Consider the following 24377-nt stretch of genomic DNA (forward strand, 5'->3'; position numbering starts at 1 on the left):
CTAGAACTGGGGGTCATAGTCTTAGGATAAGGGGTCAGCCATTCAGGACTGAGGTGAGGTGAAATTTCTTTACTCAGAGGATTGCTAATCTTTGAAATTCTCAACCCAATGGGCTGTAGCTGCTCAATCGATGATTATGTTTAAGACTGAAACCAATAGATTTTTTGGTACTAAGGGAATCAAGGGATATGGGGATAGGGCAGAAAAGTTCCACCATGATCTTATTAAATGGCAGAGCAGGCTCGAGGGGCCATATGGCCTACTCCTGCTCCTATTGCTTATGTTCTTATGCCTGGAGCTGTAAATTAGTTGCCTCACTGTTGCCATATGTTTTGCCTTAAAGCTTTAATTACCAATGGAAAAGGAGCAAAAGTTATTGGCTTGGGTCTATTCAAATTAAAATGGATTAAGTCACCAAACTGGGAAATATTTCTTCATCCAAAGCATAATTCACCCAACCTCAAATGTACAACATCAGTATACCAGCACCATTATGGAAATGACTTAGTCCTGTTGAAAGAGCTCACAATTAACAAGCTTAATTAGAATGGAAGTCCTAAATAACATAATAAAATGAATACAGAATTCAATTTGTTACTTTCTAATTAGATTATTGGACTCCAGAAAGTTTCAACAGTCCAACTCCTTAAATCAACCCTAAAAAGAATAGACCATTTATTTTCTAAGAGTACTGGAACTATGAATCAATCTATTATCAAATACATCAAACATGCTACAAAAGGAGCTTTAAAAAAAGGCCACATATTTTAATAATTTTAAGTCTCCCATTACGACAAAATATGTCTGAACGGTTCCTTTTTCAGATTAACAGTACAAGCCAGCAAACATCTGTGGAGAGAGAATTCTTCACAGTGGCACTCAATCATTTTCAATATAAAAACTATATAACAACCTAAAAAGGCAGCACACAAACACTATTTACCTGCACAGTACGGCTTGCATGGATGTGCTCTTGGTGCAGCTTGTCCCACTGACTGCATCGCTGGTACTGCATAAGAAAATTGCATTGTCACATCACAGAGTTAATCTATTCTGAAGATAACAAACATAACTTAATAACCCTAGGACTGGTGTGATACACGGACTGTGTAAAGAATCATAATGTTTAATTTTAGGTAACAAGTGTTCTGCAATTCTAGTTCTCTAATTTACTTTTATTATATTCTGAAAATGTCCTATGCAGTGTATATTTCAAATGTTATACAATGCATATTTAAATAAATCTAAATACATTGCATAAACATATCAAGAATTCTGATACTATAGTTTACATATTTTACCAAAGGCCAGAGTTAAATATTCGATGTGTCGAATGCTAAGTACAGTTACTATGAATTGTACACAAACATTGAATAATCCCGAATGGACTCGCTGCGTAAAATGAAAAATGTAATCGCGTGATTTGGATTCAATTTTTTGATGTTTCAGTACTCTAGATGTATTGATAAAGTAATTAAACTATATACTAATTCAGTCTGAGTAAACTTTTTGAATGATCAAAACAGGGTTACACCATATTATAACATTTTGAAGATCATTTTGTTTTCTGTCTCAGTGCCCTGAACTCTAACAGCTTTAATACAACCTACCTGCATTTCAACAAATGATATGCCAGAAGTTTCCAGTTTAGTGTTCTATAAAAGGATCAAAATGGCTGCAGACCCCACAAAAAATGTATTTTCTATATGGACAGTTGCCAGAGGCTACCACATACTGAACTCTTGTCTCTGGGTTGCCTCTATTTTAGATTGTGTGGGGCATGCTCCTGCCAGCTAACAATCTACAGTTTAATAAAAAAATATAAGTTTACAGCCAACTGAAGCAGTCAAACATTTAATCTCCAATTTCAAATCCAGGAGCAGCACACTGCTAAATTACCTCATAAAATAATTGCTTTTCCAATTCACATCCTTTGCAGATAAAAGTTTCAGACATTGAAGCTGTGAGCAATAAATTGGTCATACTGTTTAAAACTCTGTCAGTGACTTAGAAATGACCTCATAAAAGATGGGTCTACGAGCTTCAATAGAAGCTATTGAGAGACTAGAGCTGACAAATCAATGTTTAATACTTAGAACTTTTATCATGAGCTGCTGCACTGGTTTTTAAGCTGTGATACTTCAAGAGATCCCTACTTGAAAGGGCTCTGAACTGGCAGAACAATCAAAGCAAAGTTATCTAGTAGTAAAGTGCCCCTAGATTTTTAAACAGCAAAACTATCAGGTTTTAAAATTGTAGCTGTTCTTGTTGATTATAAACTTCTACCAAGATAGATAGATAGACACGTCAGTCAGCATTTGTCATCAGAACAGAAAAGACTTCCTGCCACGTGTCAAAGTCTAGCAAAAAGTTAAAGCAATTCTGGGTTTTGGCTTTTCTGGCAAAGTCCATCAAATCTGTTTGACTCACAAGAGAATGACACCAGGAGCTGATACTTTATGGTTAAAAATTAACTTTTAAAAAAATGTCCAACATAAAGCATTTACAAGAAATGTAAAATTAAACTCATGTTTAAAAGTGTAACTCGCAAAGCCCGATTAAAGAATTCACTTCTGGGCATTAGCAGAGCCAAAAGTACTTATTTTCTTTCAGGTATGTTATCATAACTCCGACTAATATTACCCTTCTGTCATTATACATGTTTCAGTAATGTTGCTGCATGTGGAGATTATCCACACCTGGGATACAGACATTTTACAGTGATAGTTCTTTGGTACTGCACTTTGTTAATAAATGCTTTAGAGTCGAAGAAACATTGATATAGGACAACAAAACACAAGTAAAGAAAAAAACCTGCATTTATATAGCGTCTTTCACATCCTCAAAATGCCCCAAAGCACTTTACAGCCATCAAGTAGATTGAGGGGGTGAATTCCATCTTGGCCAATAATGTACAACAGGCAGTAGCGAATCGGCAAGTGTAAAAGGGGCTGTGATTCGTATCGCCCAAGACAAATTTCACCTCCTGAATGTCTATTCAGCCTGAAAAGAGGGTACATTATTAGGGAACTATTCAATCAATAACCTGAAACCTTTGAGCTATTAAAAAAAAGAAACACTGTAATTTAATGTCATATAAATAACCTGATTGAAGAAGCTATTCAGCTTCTGTCACAAAAGCTGATCTATGCACTGCAAGAACGTTGAAGCCAGTGGAGGAATGGGATAAAAGCACAAGACTGGAAGCTATGGGAAGTAATCAAGTAATCAATTTCTAGAGGGTTTCTTAACAGCACCCCCAAAATGGATAGCTAGCTGGCTTCAAGACAGAAAGCAGAGAGTAGAGTAAAAAGTAGCTATTCAGAATGGCAGAAGGTGGGAAGCGGTGTTCCGCAAGGATCAGTGCTGGGACCACTGTTGTTCACAATTTATATTAACAATTTAGACTTTGAAATCAAATGCACAATTTCTAAATTTGCAGATGACATCAGATTTGGGGGGGGGGAAAGAGATCGTCAATACTGAGGAGGACTGCAACAAGTTACAGAAAGACATTAATAAACTTACAGAATGGGCATATAATTGGCAAATTAATTTCAACACATAAATGTGAGGTATTACATTTTGGTAGGAAGAATAGGAAGGTCACATTATTTGGAGGATGCGAGTCTGGGTGGGGTAGAGAAGCAAAGGGATCTTGGAATACAACTACACAAATCACTAAAAGTAGCGACACAGGTCAACAAGGTCATCAAAATGCAAACCAAGCTCTAGGATTTATTTCTAGAGGGATAGAATTGAAAAGTAGGGAAGTTATGCTAAATTTGTATCGAACCTTGGTTAGACCACACTTGGAGTACTGCATACAATTCTGGTCGCCATATTATAAAAAGCATATCGAGGCACTGGAGAGGGTGCAGAGAAGATTTACAAGGATGATACCAGAAATGCGAGGCTATACCTATCAGAAAGGGATGAACAGATTGGAACTCTTTTCTCTTGAAGAGAGAAGGTTGAGGAGTGACCCAATAGAGGTCTTTAAAATTATGAAAGGTTTTGGTAGAGTGGATAGAGAAAGAGTGTGTTTCCACTTGTGGGGAGAGCATAACTAGAGGCCATTAATATAAGATGGTCACCAAGAAATCAAATAGGGAATTCGGAAGAAACTTCTTTACCCAGGGTGTTGAGAATGTAGAACTCGCTGCCACAGGAAGTGGTTGAAGCGAATAGTATAGATGCATTTAAGGGGAGGTTAGATAAGCACATGAGGGAGAAGGGAATAGAGGGTTACGCTGATAGATTTAGATGAGGAAAGACGGGAAGAGGCTCAAATGGAGCATAAACACTGGCATATGTCAAATGGCCTGTTTCTGTGCTATATATTCCATATATGGTATTCCATGTAAAAATTTTGATTTTGACAGTGCATATTCTGACATTTTGGAATCTACTGTAATTCTGTACAACTTTCAGATTCAGTAATACTGACCTATTATGTTACTGTAAACTGAAATCCTTGACCTACAATAATCCCAAGCAGCAGTGCATTTTACATGTGCAAAACAAAACTGGCTCACTATTGCAGCTGTCCCTACCATCAACCCTATGGCAGTCCATAGGCAGGTGCATGATTACATGAATTGAGGGCATGCTGATAGAGCGATAAAATTTAATTTTATCGCTCTAAGTAGCTTCAGGAAGGAAATAAAACCTTAGAACATGAATTCTAATAAAGGGTTAAATCTAGATATTAAGCCGATTTTAAATCCTTTAGCTGCTGATCATTTCAAACCTTTGCTAACATGTGGCTATAAATTACTGGTAGTTAAAACAGCAGACAGATACTTAACGTGCTCAAATAACATTCCTCTTATGACATTTTAGCACCTTCCTTGCTATTTTAACAGAGTTAACCTATTTTAAATTGAGTTTATACTCTCGAATAAAATAGCAAAGATAAGTCATTCAAACGTGTTAATCATTCATTTATTATTACCTAGTGTATTTTCTTCCTATACTACTCTTTTGATTGTCAAAATGTTTTATTTTCTTGTACAGAAATCAAAACCACAGCAATTATTAAAAATACTAAAATATACAAAATTACAGTATGCAGGAATGGGGACAATGTTTTGCTCTCAGGTGGACTTGACTTGACTGTCTCCAGTTTGAGGTTTACAATCTATTATACTCTTATTGATTAGTCACATTTCATATTTTCCCGAGGTACTGATCTCTCTAATACAGACGGTGAGGGCTCATTCTCTGGTTACTGCATGGTAACACATAGATCTCCACCATGAGCACGTAAACAAACTGAAAACTGCTTTCAAAATTACCAAACATAGCCAGGCGCTACAGCTCACTCACAAACAGGTCAATGTTCCATTTCATACATCACAATGATACACTGTAGTAAAATCTTTTATGAGAATATCATTGTGATTTTTTTTTTAAAAACTCATCACCCCTCTAAACCCACTCTATTTTATTTCCAAATCCTACCAATCCAGCAAATGCAGCAATAGGAATAGCACCTTAATATATAGCACCTTTCACTATCACAGGACAGTCCAAAGTGTTTTACAGCTAATGAAGTACTTTTGAAGTGTAGTCACTGTGGTCATGTAGGAAATGTGGCAGCCAATTTGCTCACAAGGTCCCACAAACAGCAATGAGATAATGACCTAATAATCTGTTTTTTTAGTGATGTTAGTCGAGGGATAAATATTGGTCAGGATACTGGGAGAACTCCCCTGCTCTTCTTCAAATAGTGCCATGGGATCTTTTACGTCCACCCGAGAGAGCAGACAGAGCCTCTGTTCAACATCTAATCCAAAAGATGGCGCCTCCAAAAGTGCAGCACTTCCTCAGTACTGCAGTGAAGTGTCAGCCTAGATTATATATTGACATTTTTCACTACAATATTTACAAAGAATGGTGCAAGTCATAATTAGCACAATGACTTTTTCTCCACTTGGAATCCAATGCTGAACCCCTAAAGTGCAGCAATGGAAGTCTGTGGACCAGGCCCACAGCACACAATCAAGGTTGAAGAGTAGAGGCGAAGACAGGGTAAATCAAGTTATCACAAATTAGCTGACACTAATCTTGGATTTGCTAAATTTTAGAGTCCTTAATCGGATAATGATGACTGCAGTATACTATTATCCTTATTATTTACTGTACAAACAAACAGAACAGAGCAATGCCCAATACACCAAAGATGCACATCATATTGGATACAAAGATCAATACACTATCTGAAAATTAATAAGTACATTGAGAAAGAATAATAATAATAGACCCAGGCCACATCAAGGCCTCTTTTTAGAAATGCGAGACGAAATGACTGACACTGCTCCACAACTTACAAGGCCACATATGGGTCAAGTCAGATTAAATTTCTGAAAAATACAGTCCCACGTGCTATTTCCTACAATGACTCAGGCCAGCAGTGTTAAAGATCTACCATTTCACAACAGTAGTTGTAATTGAATTACACGCCATTATCTTCCATCCCTAACCTGACCAGAACTAGCCAACTATTTCTGTATCTCTGGGTAGTTCATGGTTGATTACAATTACTGAGCAGCCTGCTTCTAAATACTACTGCAGTTTACATTTTACAATAATCAAGATTCGGACCATCATAGAGGGCTTTTAATTCTCGCTTTTCTAGGTAAATGTTTTAAATACATTTGATCATTTAGGGAAATCCTCTGCAATTTGCTTTCCATTGGTCCAGACATAAAAGTGTGGAATTGAGATTGATAATAGAGTTCACTTAAAGGTTGGTATATTATGCTGGTAAGCGTATGCAAAAAATACACACTAGACAACTTGCCTTATTACTTTTAGAAACATAAAACCTCCTTTAATTTAAATGCAATTGATAAAATTAGGTGGAGGACCAAGGCCCACAGTGCAGGACTCCACCAAGGTTGGAAAATATTGGAGAAGACAATGATTAGATGCCATAGGAATAAGAGGTGGCCATTTAATTCCTTGAGCTTGTTCCTCCATTCTATTACAGCATGGCTGTTCTGCACCTCAACTCCATTTACCCACCTTTGATCATATTTCTTGATACATTTACCCAACAAAAATCTGTCAATTTCAGTCTTGAAAGTTTCAATTGACTCGGCATCCACTCTTTTGGGGAAGAGTGTTCCAGATTTCCACTACTCTGTGTTTCCTAAATGGCCTAGCTCTAATTTTATTATGCCCTCTTGCTCTGGATTCAAAACTAGAGGAAATATTTATTCTGTATCTACCCTATCGAATCCCTTTATCATTTTAAACACCTTGATTACAGCAACCCTCAACCATCTAAAATCGAGGGAATATTAGCCAAGTGTATGTAATCTGTCCTCATAAATTAACTCTTGAAGTCCTGGTGTTATTCTGCTAAATCTGTAAGGCCAAATATATCTTTCCTGATGTGCGGTGCCCAAAACTGAATGCAGTACACCAGATAGGATCTAACTACGGTTCTGTGCCATTACGCATCACTTCCTCCTCTTTGGATTCCAGTCCCCTTGTGATAAAGGCTAATATTCTATTAACTTGGAATTACTAACTTTATTTTAAACTAATTGGACTTAATTTCAAGTTCTATGCATTACACAGCAAGCTTCATAATTATTCAGTGTACTCTTGCTCTTGAAGTAAATATTTTATTACAAATATATACCACTGGTAGTGAAAATATGTATAGCATATGAACATTTACGTAAATCTACAAACCTTCTCAATATTTATCTGGTGCTTCTGTAACCGTTCCAAGTCTGTTGGGATTGCAACTTTAACAAATTTCTGGATAGTTGGTTCCAACCGTCGGAAGCTCAGTTTTGGAGGATCTTCTGCCATGCTGTTTCCAAATAGCAATTAGGGTCTTTCTGGTTGAAGACGCATCGGGACCTTAAATTAAGATTAAAAACACGGGTTCAAAGGAGAAGACCGATATTGCGGGGTCTTTCAGAAGCTCTTCCTTTCACCATAAAGTTAAAAGTATAATAAGCAAATAGGTGTCAAATGAGTACTTTTACAACAGTATAAAAAGACACAGAATTTTTAAGGATCCTGATTACTTGTTAGGAAATGTAATTTTCCATTCATGTAAAAATGCCTAAATGTACTTATTCTAACCCCGCTCCCCATCACCTCAAATATAGCTTTCATATAAAAATACATCCTTGACAGCTCATTTGCACAAACTTATTCTGTGCTCCCTCAATTCTTTTTTACACCTAGTTGGCCATTAGAACATTTATGAGTGCAATAGTATCTAAATGATAGAAAATCCATAAAATTGTTCCTATTTAATAAATACCACTCAAAAATAACAAGTAGAACTCATTGTCATATTGAGAAATATATGATTACTATGTCAACCACACCAGTTTGGGGATTTTTTGCATCATATTCCTTTTATGGAAACACATGGGCTAGAAATTCATCAATTAGCACCGTTTTTTTGGCGCTAATCGCGGTTACCATCTTTTTTATAAATTGTTAAAATAGCGCTATAAAATAAACTCGCAAAAGTTGGCAAACGGTAAATGGCGATGGCGATAAAAAATGGCGTTGCTCTACAACATTTGTGCGTACAAATCAAAACTACCAAAGTTTAAAAAAAAACAGACCGTCTGCACATGCGCAAATGTTTTTTGGGGTTTTTTTCGTCGATTTTTTTAAGCTGATTTTTTCTCTGCGATCCTGGTCATGTGTCAGGGTGTGCCCGTGCATGTGCAGTACACCCACGGCTGAATCAGCCATTTTTGAGAGTTGATTTAAACAGCAGGAATTAAAAATGCAGGATGATTTCGATAGTAAGAGGGCCAGGAAATACACTCCTTGCGCAAATGAGGCCCTCATTACTGTTATAGAAAGCAGATGGGGGGGGAGATTTCGAAGAAAGGTCATGCAAAACTCCCCTCAGCTGGTGTAAAACGTCTGTGGAAAAGTGTGGCTGAGGAGGTTTCCTCCGTCGACTATCAGGAGGGAGCATGTACAGTGTCGAAAAAAGTGGAATGACCATTGCAGGGTCATCAAAGTAATATTTTTATTGATGTACTCCAATTACTTAAATTGTACATATAACAGTTGGCTTAGTGTTGCACCTTATTTGCCATGAATGATCGTCACACATTATAAAGACTGCTTTTTGACATATTAAAAGATGTTTCTGCACTTCAATATCTTCCTCATGAACCACATGCAGCTTCCAGGGCCGTTAAACAGAGGACTGTATTAAATGCACAGAGGATGGTGTAAGTGCTTTGATGACTATCTATGTATGTCACAAGAGCAGAAGGGCCCTCTGGTAACCATTTGTATTATCATCTTTGCAGGGAAAGTTGAGAGGTGTGAGAGAGGGGTCATCTCCATCATCTCTCAGTTCCATCTCACGTCCATTTGTATTGTTATCTTTGCAGGGAAAGTTGTCGCACAACTGCCGGGAGCAGCGGCACACAGGCGGCAGTCCAGCCAAAGTAGTTACACTCACCCTGCTTGAGAGTCGCGTGGCAGGTCTGATGGGTGCCTCGCAGAGATCAACTACCCATGGGGGTGTTGAGCCCTTGTTTGAGAGTGAGGGCAAGTCCTGCAAAACCCACGGTCTGGGTTGGGTCAATGTTATGCACTGTCTGTAGGCTAGGGTTCAGGTAATGCGATGTACTGTCGGTCGTCGACATGTAATACAGTAGTGATGGTCCTTCAAATGAGCCTGCGCTATGTGACCCTACTGATGTCATCCTGCCCCATCCCCTGCTGCTAACCAGTCGTCTGTTGTTTTCTATTTTGCAGATTTGGATTCCGAGGCCTCACATCCAGGAGTGGAAGTCCCCAACTCGCCAGATGCTATGGTGGAGGACACAGACATCAGCCACACTAAGGAACCTCCACGGGAGATGGGGCAGGAGGACCACCAAAGCGTTAATGTTATGGGGGGAGGGGGGGAGTGGGGAGCTCACGCAGGCACTAAGGACTACAGCTGCAGCCACCAGTTCGTCGGATGAGGACACCACATTTCGTGGTTATCCAGCATCCGAGACCCCGGGTCTAAGTGGGTTGCAGCAACAAACCCTCAGGGTTGAATCCCGTGTGCCGTCTCTGTGGAAGCTGAGTCGGTAAAGGCAGTCTGGTGAAAGTCAGGCAGACGTGCACCTGGATTTGGCAGGACTGTCTGGGGAGAGTATCCAGCTCAGCCGACAGCTCCTCGAGGTCCTGGGTGGGATCTCCGCAAACATTGCATCAAATATCTGTGGACTTAAGGGTGGGTTTTTCGCAGCTTGTAGTTGTAACAAGGGAGAACACCGAGGCCGCCAATGCCCAGCAGCAATTGATGGCCTCGACTCATGGCACTCCAGTCCCCAGTGTCATGCCACCTAGACTGACAGCACCAGTGAGTGGTAAGGCTGAGCAACAGGCTTGCCACTCAGAAGCTAGCCTTTCACAGCCCCAGCTTCTCCAGGGGGTCCAATGGCATCTCCTACATCTCTCCCCCGGGCACATTGCTAAAAAAAACATCTTGGGCCCAACGTGGGCCCGGGGGGGGGGCGGGGGGGGGGGTTAAAATTAGGGAGGGTAAAGGTGACTGCTGCTGAAGGATGTTTGGCACAGGGGTTGTTGTTTTGTTCTTGTTGTTTTGCTATTATTTAAATAAAGTTGACAAAAGTTTTACCATTGAAAAATGTTATTGAAGTTACGAAATTAAAGTTTACAAAGTTTCATTAATATAAAAATTTTAATAAATTTTTATTGTTTTTTTCACAATAATCAATCTTGTACAGTGTCTCATTTGCAGAATAACAGGGGGAAATAGTCAACATGGTGGGATAGAGTGGGCAGTCAATGATCAAACGTGCAGTCAGCTTTCATGCAAAGCGTTGAATTATCAGCTGCTCATGCAAGGCTTTTGCAGTGGTGAAACTCCACGAGGCCTCCCCTGTCATGGTGGGGGTGGTGGTGATGGCGGCATGGGTTCATTGACAGGCTCCTCGTCCTCCTCCTCCTCCCCCCCCACCCCCTCCTGAGGTGGTTCTGCAATCCCCAGCGGCAAATCCTGTCCCCTCATGATGGCTAAGTTGTGCAGCATGCAACATACCACAGTGAACTCAACGACCTGCTGAGGGCAGTATTGCAGGGAGCCTCCAGTGGTCCAAGCATCGGAAGCGCTGCGAACACTTCAATTGTCTTTTCGATGATATTGTGTGTGGCTATATGGCCGTTATTGTAGCGATGCTCTGCTTCTGTCTGAGGGTTGCAGAGAGAGGTCACGAGCCAGGTGGCGAGGCCATAACCTTTGTCCCCCAGCATCCAGCTCTGGCCTTGTGGCTGACACTCAAACAGGTCAGAGACAGTGTTCTCACACAAGATGAAAGCATCATGGATGCTCCCTGGAAATTGTGCATTTACTGCCATGATGCGCTGAGCATGGTCGCAGATGATCTGTACGTTCAGGGAGTGGAATCCCTTTCAGTTTCAGTAAACCTCTGGATCCTCTAAAGATGCTCGCAGAGCGATGTATGTCCAGTCAATGGCAGCCTGTACCTTGGGGAAGCCAGCAATTCGTGAAAAACCTATAGCCCTCTCATTCTGTGCCTCCCTGGTCATTGGGTAGTTTATAAAGTCCATCCTGCGTGCATACAGTGCATTAATCACCTGGCGAATGCAGCAATGTGTAGCGTGCTGGGAGATGCAGCATATGTCCCCTGCTGATGCCTGAAAGGAGCCGGAGGCATGGAAGACAAGTACCAGTCACTTTCACCGCGACAGGTAGTGCAGTCCTCTTCCCGCTGGTAGGCTGCAGGTCTGCCTTTATGAGCTAGCATATCTCTGTGATCACCTTTTTTCGAAAGCACAGCGCCTCAGACAGATGCAGGTATGAGCGCTGTTCCCTTTAAACTAGTTGGGGGTAAGGCCTCCTCCCCATACGTTTGCGAGCTCTTTGATTACGCTCATAATGTCTTATTGCCGAGAGCATGCAGAAACCAGGTGCAGGCAGTGGAAGGAGTGTGCGGCAAACCAGTCCCACCCACCCTTTCCTTCAACGACTGTCTGTCCCACCTGTGACAGAGACTGTAATTCCCGTATTGAACTGGTCAGTCGCCCAAGAACTCATTTTTAGAGTGGAAGCAAGTCTTCCTCGATTTCGAGGGACTGCCTATGATGATGAATGCTGTTGAATAAGCCTTCTTCCAGCCCTACGCTGCATAGAAAAAGCAGCCAGCAATAATGGCAGAGATAGCATAGGCCCCATTCTTTTAAATGTCCTTAAAAACAAAGTATAAACTCACAAAAATCTCAATCTGTAAAACGCAGCCTTCCCTCCAAATCCTTTTCTGCACTGAACTCTTGCTCAGTTTTTCCAAGATGGCGCTGTAAGCGCTGAGTGTGTTGTGAGTCCGACCTGTTAAGACTTGACTTTTTTCAGGCGGGTTTTGTCACTGGCGATAAAAATGGCGATATCGGTGAATTTTGCAAAATCAGTGAATTTTGCAAAAACGCCGATAATGGGGCGTTGCATGATGACTCACGTCATAAAAACAGCAAAAAAGACAGGTGTTAATTTTTATTGCTGGCGCTAAGCCACTGGCAAAACTTGCAAAGTGGCGATACATTTTTTTAGCACCAAAAAACATACTTTTACCGCTCAAAAATGGTGGTAAAACAGGCGCAAACCTGGTGAATTTCTAGCCAATGGTGTGTAAATGTTTATCTCATGCCAGAATAACTGTTCACCCATCTCTGTAATATAGCAAATTTACTGAATTTGCTATATTACAGAGATGGGTGAACAGTTATTCTGTATTATACTGTTTCCAGCAGCTATTCTGTCTAGGCTGGGGTGGGACCATGGCAAACATCAGAAACCACACTCCACGTCCTGAACTACCCACCAGCAATGCTATGGGTGATCTACCAGTCTTAAATTATTTGCATTGACCTAAAAACACATTTGCACTGTTGCTTGTTTGAATGTGGTTTTGCCTCAGCACAAAAAATGATCCAATATCAAAACTTTAATCTTGCACTGAAGTATTTTGGAAGGGTCTTGGCACAGAAAAGCAGTGTTTGTTATCATTTCATCTTTTCCACTCCTCCACTTTATTTTTTTAATTCCCTTTTTTGTCATCTTGTGCAGCACGCCATTTCTCCGAACAAAGCAAGCAGGTGATTTTCTCCCAGCCTCTTCCAAAGCTTTCTGTAATATACTGCTCCTAGCAGTTATGGGGACGAAGCTATATGATTAACTGTACGGAGGTGAAATTTCCTGTGAGGGTGTAATTGGGAAGTTACACCTGACATTGTGCCCATTTGTACACCATTTTGCCAATATCAATTTGTGTCTAAATCTCCTGCCAATATCATTAGTTTATACACTGCAACTTAAAATTTGCCGTAAACCAGAGGATATCAAAATTTGAGCCCGAGGTAAGCATGGAACTCACACCATATATTCCTTCTTTAAGTGTGAAAATTAAGTTTTGAGCCATCTAGCCATCATTAATCCACATTAGGCACAGCATGTTTAATAACATGCAATTGAGGAAGATTTTCATTTTTTTAATGTGACTCATATTGAAGCCAAAAAAATGCATTAAAAAAAAACAGAATACACAATACAGGTCTTGGTGAGGATAATTATTTTTTTTTTTTAAAACAGCGCATTAAAAAAAATTAAAACTTCTGAAAAATGAATTTGTTTCTACGCCTAAACTTCTGGGCTTCATTTTACACCCATTTTAAAAGTGTAACGCAGGAAATTCGGGTGTAGGGCTCTTTAGCACAGGGGAGAAGCCATTATACGAAGCCAAGATGCGCTTGGGCGCAAGGATCAATAGTCAGATATCAAAGATCGTGGAAATTTGGGCGTAGCGGAATTACGTGCACAGCACAATTGTAAAATATTGAGCAAACTCGGGCACGCCGGGTCTTTACTTTACGCCCCGACTGTGCATGTCTCTGGACGTAAATACGCAGGACATTTGAGGCTCAACCTTCATTTGAAATCTTCTAAAGCAGCCCAGCCAAGATTGTGAACTTTCCACATGGGGAATCGTGGGTGTAAGTTCATATTTTTTCTCTGTGATACAGCTCATCAGCACACCAACGCACAGCGGCGCTGGCCTGCCTTTTGTCCTATGTCTATAAACAGATCCAACTGAAATGCATGTATGGAGAGCAAGTTGTGGTCTGGGCCTTTCTCCCACATAAAGTTTCTGTCTTATAGGAGGGAAATCCCCTGCTAGCATTTTACTTTCAGTTGCTTGAACTTTGTAGGAGCAAGAATAAAACAATGTATTGTTGAATAGTGCAGATGGTTTCAGTCCAATTTTTATTTATTTATTTAATTAAAGATTTTACATAATTTCATTTCTACAGAAACTTCTGAGAGTAAATTTTCTTATAATGTAATTCCTTAAATCACCACTTTAAGGTTCAAATATTGGAGTCTCTTCTGACCAGAAGGAAGGTTTGTTTGAGAAATAGGCTCAATGTAATGTCCATTTTCTGTATACATAACTATAGCCAGGAAATTCCTGATTGCACCATTTACCCCCAATTTACATGCAATATAAATGCCTCTGCTGCCTTCATGTGTGGCCTTTTATTGCTCATATTGCAGATACTGTGCGACCTTCCGCCCGTACAGTGGGCAGCCTGAGAGTGTTTACACAAGGTTCACAACCAGTCATTTCAAGAGCTCCAGCAGCCATTGGCTGTCACTGAAGAGCAGTCTTCACAATACAAACTGGTGCAACAAGCCTGGTGGCAGGTGGCTATCAAGGGGAATGTTGTCAATAATACCCGGAGGTCCTGGCTCCAAATACACAGGAAAATGACAGACTTGAAGAAACACAAAAATGAAGGTTTTTAAACAATTTTTGATATCAGGAAACTCTCGAAAAGACGCATGCCACGGAGTGTTTTCTGATAACTAGTTACACTTATACAGCTGCACCATCCAAAGAATTCATAAATCTTAGTCCTTGAAATGCTCATATGCATAGCCATACTGCAATACGGCACAAATACAAGCTCCAATTTACAATAGAAACTGGTGTAACACTGAAATCTAAGAGACTTCATGCTGCATATCCTTACAATGTCTAGCTGCAGGATGTATGTTCATCTAGTGACACAGAATGGGCTGCATGATGAGCACAAGTGAGTCACTGTATGTGCTCTTCAAACCTGCAAAGTCTCAAGACTACTTCGCATGCACATTAACAGAAGATATCAGACCCAAACTTGGCCCCAGAAATTTCAAGTGCTTGACTCCCTTTGAAGAGACCATGCTGGATGCCAGAGGTTATGAGAAGACAGAAGGAATAAGAGAGGATGAAACTAAAGGGCTCCTCCAAGCTGAGGGATAGTACCATCCTACTTTTGTTCTGCTACTCACTCATACAAAGGCATGCACTTAACCATAAAAACATTACACACAGTATATTACAATCCCAGCACTGTTTGACTGTGTCTCTTACAACCAACAATATAAGATAGTGGAGTGGGACTAATTGGATAGCACTACCAAAGAGATAGCACAGGCACAATGGGCCAAATAGCCTCTTTCTGTGCTGTACCATTCTATGATGCTATGTCCCTCTTTTATTTGTAGGCCTGTCAGCAGGCCTCAAGCAACCCTACACTCTGCATCATTCTTACCATCGATCACAAGCACACTCCTTGGACAATATAATAACTTTGAGGAGGTAGTACCAAAAGCAGCACAGTGCAAGCATGGGGAGAAGCAAGTTGTTGTGTCTGTATAATGTAAGTATATCCCCTGTACACTCAATGTACAGTTACATAAGACCACTGAATGTATCTTCACACTGTATACACTATGCCTGTACCACCAGAGGGTGCAACTGGTGGAGACCTAGGGGTCACCTGTACACTGCAGGTAACCAAGTATAAAAGGAGCTCACCATACTGTACCCTCATTCAGGAGCTGCAATAAATGGACTAAGGTCACCACAGTTCAAGTGCAATATCTTCACCTCGTGAAGTCATTACTAGAGTGCTTACAGACAATTACTGGCGACGAGATTACGAATTTCCATACAAAAAATGGCTAACCTTGGCAACTTTCAACAATTTGCTGATGGGGGAAGATTGGGATGCCTTTGTGGAAAGGCTCAAACACTACTTCATCGCGAACTACCTGGCTGGAGACACACTGACCTCGCTGGCTGATAAGCGCAGAGCCATCCTGCTCAGCAGTTGTGGGCCCACCGTTCATGGCCTTGTCAGGGACTTGCTAACCCCAGAGAAAACGATAACCAAAATGTACGCGGAGCTCATAACAATGATACAGGAACAGCTCAAACCTAAAGAGAGCATCCTCACAGCCAGACACCGGTTCTACACACACCGGCAGCCCGAAGGCCAAGAAATCGCAAAATAGGCTGCAGGCCTTGGACGATTGGGTGCACCGTGTGATTTTGGCAACCACCTCACTGAAGCACTGAGAGACATCTTTGTTATTGGAATTGGCCACGAAGACCTCCTCCACAGGCTGTTCTCTGCGGACACCACGGTCACCCTGCAGAAGGCAATTAATGTCAGCCAGGCGTTCATGGCCTCGGCCTGCAATTCCAAGAGGATGATGACTTACCCCCAGGACTCTAACCCAGCAAGTACCGTGAACCGACTGCCACCGTTTAGAGGCAGGACTGCTACCCAGAGTCCCACAACCCGGAGTCTACCACATGGGGCCAACCAGCCAGCCCCATACTGACACTGGAGGAAATCACAGGGCCCACCAGTGCTGAGAGAGACTATAGTTGCAAAGGCTGTAACACTAAAGGCCATCTCCAGCGAATGTGTAAAACAAATTTTACTCACCGAGTCGCTGAAGAGTTGGCCGATCACCCGGGCTCCAGCGTTGATGAAGACAAAGAGAGAGTCCAGGAGGCAGCTCAGCCCCAGGAAGAGGAGTACGGAGTGTTTACCTGCTCCACCGAGAGTTCTCCGTTGAAAATGGAAGTCGAAATCAACGGTGTCCCGTCTCGATGGAGGCAGACACAGGGACGAGCCAATTGCTGATGAATCAGGCAGCCTTCGAAAAACTCTGGGACAATCCCACCGAACGACCTAAAGTGCTCCCGATCCAAGTGAAGCTGCTCACTTACACAAACAACACCATCCCAGTTGTTGACAGCGTGGATGTCCAGGTGTCCTACGGCGGCGCGATGCACAAGCTACCTTTGTGGATCGTTGCTGGTGATGGTCCAATGCTGCTAGGAAGAAGGTGAATGAAACAAATTCAAATCTGTTGGAGCTGGGAAAGCCTCCAGGCCCCAGCGATCGCGTCCTATGCGGCCCCAAATTTGGATCCATCACAGCACCTGAAGATCCTACCATCCAACTCGACTGCGCAGCGACGACACAAACCGCACTACCTAAGGCGAGATGATCCAACCCAAACGACCAGACTTCACCTTCCGGGCTCCAGTGGCAGGACTCCGAAGGAAGAAGATCGGTGAAGAAGGTAAATTCCCGGCTTTCGTGGCAGAACCTGGGGAGAGAAGGATCACCGCAGCCTACCTCGTGGAGAGAGAGAAGATGGCACCCGCACCATGGGATGAAGCGCCTGAAATCAAGATGGTCGCGGCCAGACCACGAAGGGCAGCGTTGAGGGAGCAACATGTGACGCCGAGCAGCGAACTGGATTGGGGTAAAGATTGCAAGTCCCTCTTAAAGGAGACCGGCAACCCAGAACAATTAAAGGGACAGTTCCACTCTTTGTACACTGATGCCAGCGATACTAATGTAAAAGATGTAATTAACAAATGCAAGTATGTAAATGTACCTTTGAACAGCGATGCCGGTAGGACACATGGAAAAGATGTAATTGACAAATGCGAGTTTGTAAAGACAACTAACAATGTTGAGTCAGGTGATTGTGTCGGAGCCAATGTATCATGAATGTAAATGATGAAATAATGTGTGATGCCGGGTTTTACATGCACGCCAACAAAACCAAGGGCAACCTCCCGCGGGAAGCACCCAGGTCCAGCGGGCTACCCAATCATGTAGCCTGCGCCTCCGGGACCAATGTGATGCCTCAGGGAGTGTGGCCACACACAGAGGGAGCATTCCCACTGCAGGGCCAGCGATCAGTGGACGGCACAGGCACCACCACTGGCACCCTGTCCCAGATCGGCCCTACCCTTCTGGCCACCAGGGCCAGTACCGGGAGCAAGAGGCTAGCACCCTCCAGCCCTCCCAACGAGACCTGGGATGACCAGGCTCCCACTACTGCTGAAGGGCAGCAGGGAAGCCCTGCAGCCCTCAAAGGAGGACAGGGAGGCCACACATTCCTATGGCTCTGCCCACCACTAGGCAACGGCAAAGGCCCGAGCCCACCCAGCTGGCAGTGGGCGCAGGGCCATCATCAGACAACCTGGACACAGTCCGGTTACTCTGGAACTAGCGTCCTCACCCACCTGCACCTACACCCCAGGGGCAAGACTATAATACCAGGTATGTACCTTACCTGTCATATGTACTCGTTCCACTTCTGCAAAACCCAAACAGTGATGTAACCAATCCCATTTTTTTTCATTCTCTGTACATGTATGCAGATGTCGAGCCACACACATGGTCTATGTATTTGGGGGGGGGGGGGGGGGGGGGAGAGCGGGGAATGGATGTATGTAGCCATGGACACACATGGATCACATCCAGAACCCACTCAACCCCCACAGCAACCTCCAACCGTCCACTGCTGACCATTTCCCAATGTTATGGCAATAAGGACTTGGGGGTCTACAGGGAGAGAGCCATGCCAAAGCACAGACAAGGTGCACTCAAGTCTAGGGCCAGAGCACACAGTGCAAAGGCCAGTGGAACAAGACTTAGGGGGGAGTGATGTTGTGTATGTATAATATAAGTATATACCCTGTACACTCAATGTACAGTTACACAAGGCCAGTGAATGTATCTTCATACTGTATACACTATGCCTGTACCACCAGAGGGTGCAACTGGTGGAGACCTAGGGGTCACCTGCACACTGCAGGTAACCAAGTATAAAAGGGAGCTCACCTTACTGCACCCTCATTCAAGAGCTGCAATAAATGGACTAAGGTCACAACAGTTCAAGTGCAATACCTTACCTCGTGGTGTCATTACTTGAGTGCTTACAGACACAATACAAATAGTGGTGACAAACGCAGAGAGGGAACCTGCAAGCTTAGCTAGGGTCATCAGTTCCTTCCTCAATGCGTAGGAATTTGACTTACAGGGCCACATATAAAAGATTACTTTCTGAGCAGGATCATCTAATAAGTCATTTGAAGCTGTCAAAATTACTCTGCAAGGTTTTTGTGCTTTAACATACACAAGGATCTTTGTCTCACTTCAACAGTCAATGCTGCTCTCAGGTTTATCACTACATAGACCACTGTGTAGGAAAAGTGGCCTTCTAACCATACTACTGAATTCAAGGAAAACCAAAATGGTTAATATTAAAATCTGGGAGAGTTGAGACAAACAATGGACTCAGTGTGAACACCAGATGTTCTTAATTCGAAGCCTGATGCTGGGCGTGTTAGCTTTGTCATGGTTACCAGTATGAATGGGTCACGCCATCTGATTAGATAAGAGAATAGTAAAAACTTATTTATATCAGAGAGGTGTCTCCTTACTTTGATTCTGACACTAGCAGAACGGAAAGGTACGAGGCACCTTATCAGAAGTTTGGTCTTTCTCAAACTAATTAAAATATGACTATAGGTCATATTTTATATTTGACGTGTTTGTCTAAACTGAATGACATCTTAAAATGGATCTAAGTGACAGAATGAATCACCCTGATTGGTCACTAATAATGATGTTCCCTGAAAGAGGATTTACCTTGTTAAATTAAAGCTATAAAAAGGTCATATTTTACACACCCAAAATAGAAGGTTTGGAAGAGAGAATGCTAAAGAAAGTTGTAAAGGGCTTAGGAAGCAAGTCTTCTAAACTGAGAAAGTGTTATGAATGAAGGTTAATAATGTTGTGTTTAATCTGATAAAAGTAAACTTGTAAAGTGCATCACAACTGTTGTTAATATTTAACTACCTTAAGTCTCTGAGTATAGAGAGATTAAAGTAACCATATAACTATACGGACATACAACATACGTGTGAGATTAGTTAGGCTAGGACAAGAAGATAACCAAAGGAGGACCATATACAATGATTCAACCACAGGCATCCCGAGAGATAAAGCTGAGCATCCATGAGGAAGTTAAACAACCAATGCCACACAATTAGCTGATCTAAACAGACAAGATTGCATCTCTGGGCTTATATCATACAGGAATCAAAACATCAGTAAATACAAACTATAAACATAACCTTGCGAAGTGTATGGTAATGTTAGACATGGAATGTATCTCTATTATACTGCAGCCAAAGAGAATCCAGTTATCGCGGAGATACTGTGACACACTTAAGCTTCATTTGTGCCTATAATGATTTAGATTCAGTCTACCTATGTATTTAATGTACTCCTCAATGCTTAATTTTGTAATGGTGTTAGTCATGTTATCAATGTGTCAAACAAAGTAATGTTAGTTAATGCATCTGTGTCTGACTTTGTGTTTTAATGATTCCAGAAATGAATAGTTAGCCATTTCGCTCACAGCAATAACTTGCATTTAGACAGAGCCTTTAATGTAAAAGAAATCCCAAGTCACTTCAGCAAGGTGCAATCAAAACATTGGACATCAAACCAGAGGAGAGATTTGATGGGGTAATCAAAAGCTAGGTGAAAGAGGTGAGTATTAAGAAGGAGAGATGTGGACAGCTTTAGGGAGAGAACTCCAAAGTGTAGGCCCAAGACAGTTGAAGACACAGCTGTCAAAAGTGGACGAAAGCAGGGGGATGCACAAGAAGCCAGAGGCAGAGGAACAAAGAACATGAGGAAAGATGTAGGGTGTAAGCTGGTTACAGAAATAGGGAAGAGCAAAGTGATGAAGGATTTAAAAGGACGAGATGTGAAGGGCCGTGAGCTAGTGTAGGTTCGCAAAAGCAGGAGTGACAGACAAGCAGGATCGTATACAGGCAGCAGAGTTTTGGGTGAACTGAAGTTGAGTGGAGGATGGGAGGCCAGCCAGAAGAGCACTGGAATAGTCAAGTCTGGAGGTGACAAAGCCATGGATGAAGGTTTCAACGGTAGATCGGCTGAGGTAGGGACGGAGGTTGGTGATGTTACAAAGGAGGAGGTAGGCAGTCTTTATGACAGAGAGTATATGGTGTCAGAAGCTCAACTCAAGGTCGAATAGGACACAAAGCCCAAGACAGGAGCCAGGAAGGAGGATGGAATTGGTGGCAAGGGCTGAATACTCGTGGTATTCCCAAATCTTAGCGGGAGAAAACTGTCTCATCCAAGACTGGATGGCAGTGTTAGAGGAGGGTGCTATCCTCTTATGTTATTCCTTAAAATAAGAGGCTTCACAGAATTACAAGTAGACATTCACAGCTTTATAAAGCATATGATAACTATTATTGACAATAATTAAACATACACTTATGGCAAAGCCTTGGCAAGTTCACCGTAGAATTCATACACATCAACAGTTTTGAGCTCGAAGTTTTCCAGATTGATCAGACCTTAAACAAATTCCAAGGTATCCCCGCAGCACCCACTCTTTTATACTCATTTTTTAATCCCGTTATGTTTCAGCATTACATAATCTTTCTTCCATGTCCCAAAAATTTCAGTTTTACATATCCTGATTGATCTCAAATCTTGAGGTTGAAGTCAGTTACAGAAATTCATGAACAACAAATACCTTCTAACAATCTGTGAGGGTGTTATTTTTCAAACATCCTAGGCCATATTCCTTTGACAAATGTAGTCTTCCAATGCAGCTGTTTATGTCTGATCAATACAACCCTTTCCTGCCACCTTCAGATATCTAACCATCATAAAAATGTCACATATCTCTTGCACCCTGTGAAGTTGAAAAATGAATAACTTACAAGATGCTGCATTGTCTACACAACACTCAAGCCTATAAACTCACAGTCTTGTTACAGATCTGGTTATATCAAAGGGATAATTAAGCCGCTAGTGAGATCAACTACACTACCATCTGATTAACCTTTTCCTAATAGCTGACATGCAGTCTGAAAGCACAGAGGCAGTGGAAGGATCATGAGGGGTGGTGGAGTCGTAGAACTGGGTGACAACGTGTCAGGCATGGTAGCACCCTTGCCTCAATCAGAAGGTTGTGGATTTGAGTCCCATTTCAGGGACTTGAGCACAAAAATCTAGACTGAGGGAGTGTTGCACTGTTGGAGGTGCCATCTTTCGGTTGAGACGTTAAACTCAGGCCCCGTCTGCTCCCTCAGGTAGACATAAAAGATTCTATGGCACTATTTTGAAGAGCAGCAGGGGAGTTATCCCTGGTGTCCTAGCCAATATTTATCACTCAACCAATATCACTAAAACAGATTATCTGGTCATTATCACATTGCTGTTTGTGGGAGCTTGCTGTGTGCAAATTAGCTGCCGCGTTTCATAAGAACATAAGAAATAGCAGGAATAGGCCATTTGGCCCCTCGAGCCTGCTCCACCATTCAATAAGATCATGACTGATCTGATCTTGGCCTCAACTCCACTTCCCTGCCCGCTCCGCATAACCTTTGACTCCCTTATCGTTCAATAATCTGTCTATCTCCACCTTAAATATATTCAATGACCCAGCCTCCACAGCTCTCTGGGGTAGAGAATTACAAAGATTCACGACCTTTCCTCCTCATCTCCGTTTTAAATGGGCGACACCTTATTCTGAAACTATGCCCCCTAATTCTAGATTCCCCCATGAGGGGAAACATCCTCTCTGCATCTAACCTGTCAAGCCCCCTCAGAATCTTATACGTTTGAAAAAGATCACCTCTCATTCTTCTAAACACTAATGAGTATAGGCCCTATCTGCTCAACCTTTCTTCATAAGACAACCCATTCACCTCAGGATTCAACCTCGTGAGCCTTCTCTGAACTGCCTCCAATGCAAGTATATCCCTCCTTAAATAAGGAGACCAAAACTTGTACGCAGTATTCCAGGTGTGGTCTCACCAACGCCCTGTACAGTTGTAGCAGGACTTCCCTACTTTTATACTCCATCCCTCTTGCAATAAAGGCTAACATTCCATTTGCTTTCCTAATTACATGCTAACTTTTTGTGTTTCATCTACAGGGACTCCCAGATCCCTCTGTACCGCAGCATTTTGTAATCTCTCCCTATTTAAATAATAATTTGTTTCTTTATTTTTCCTACCAAAGTGGATAACCTCACATTTTCCCACATTATACTTGTTTCCTATATTACAACAATGATTACACTTCAAAAAGTACTTCATTGGCTGTAAAGTGCTTTGGAATGTCCAGTGATTGTGAAAGGCGCGATATAAATGCAAGTATTTATTTTCTTTCTTTTTACATTTGGAAGCTGCACCCATATCTGCAGGTGATGTTGCCAAATGGCAGCATAGAGATGAGGAAGTTAAGAGGCCAAGGAAAGATCGGGGGGGGGGGGGGGGGGGGGGACTTCGAAGGTAACGATGCAGAGTGAGAAGAGAAGCCCTTGCGCAGATGCTCTAGCCATTCAATAGTCTAATGGTTCCCATTGTGATGGGTTTAATTTGTGTAACTGTTATTTTACAACTTAACAGATGGTTCAAAAGCAAGTTATAATTTCAGACATCTTATCTCCAATTGATGTAAATTAGGTGTCTGCCTTGGTTCAGTGGTAGCACTCTCAGCTCTGAGTCAGAAGATCGTGCGTTAAAGACCCAGTCCAGAGACTTGAGCGCATAGTCTAAGCTGACACGCGTTCAGTACTGAGAGGGTGCTGCACTGACAGCCTTTCGGACGAGACGTTAAACCAAGGTCCCGTCTGCCCTCTCAGATGAACATGGTACTATTTGAAGAGCAGGGGAGTATTCCCAGTGCTTTGGCCAATATCTATCCCTCAACCTACATCACTGAAAAACAGATTGCTTGGTCATTATCTCATCGCTGTTTATGGGACCATGCTGTGCACAAAATTGTCTGCTGCATTTCCCCACACTAACTATATTTCAAAAGTAAATAATTGCCTGTAAAGTGCTTTGGGACGTCATTAGGTCGTGAAAGGCGCTAAAAGATGCAAGTTCTTTCATAATACCCAGCTTTTCTCGCATTTAAAGTATTACTTTTATTTTATTACAGGCACAGCGTCGAGAATCTGGCAGCCGCGAGATCGAGGCCGCTCCGGAATCTGTGTATTTCCGGACTTCGGAATGTCTTTCTGACGTCCCTAATCCGGAAACGCCCGAGCCCAGGTTCGTGTATTTCCGGACTTCGGAACGTCTTTCTGACGTCCCAAGTCTGGAAATGCCGGGGAGCGGGGGATGGGG

At 42.2% G+C, this 24377-nt stretch overlaps 1 protein-coding gene across 2 annotated transcripts in view; it reads right to left on the reverse strand.

Annotated features, from left to right (window-relative positions):
- Positions 1-24377, reverse strand: part of stx17 (syntaxin 17) — a 156515-nt gene that overhangs the window by 121961 nt on the left and 10177 nt on the right. For both annotated transcript variants that reach the window (XM_070881121.1, XM_070881122.1), the window contains 2 exons: positions 7711-7884; positions 944-1009 (listed from right to left, as the gene is read on the reverse strand). In XM_070881121.1, the coding sequence (XP_070737222.1) occupies positions 944-1009; positions 7711-7833 (189 nt within the window). In that variant the 5' untranslated portion in view covers positions 7834-7884. The remainder of the gene's footprint in view (positions 1-943; positions 1010-7710; positions 7885-24377) is intronic.

Source organism: Pristiophorus japonicus, chromosome 5 (assembly GCF_044704955.1).
Source record: "Pristiophorus japonicus isolate sPriJap1 chromosome 5, sPriJap1.hap1, whole genome shotgun sequence".
Taxonomy (NCBI): domain Eukaryota; kingdom Metazoa; phylum Chordata; class Chondrichthyes; family Pristiophoridae; genus Pristiophorus; species Pristiophorus japonicus.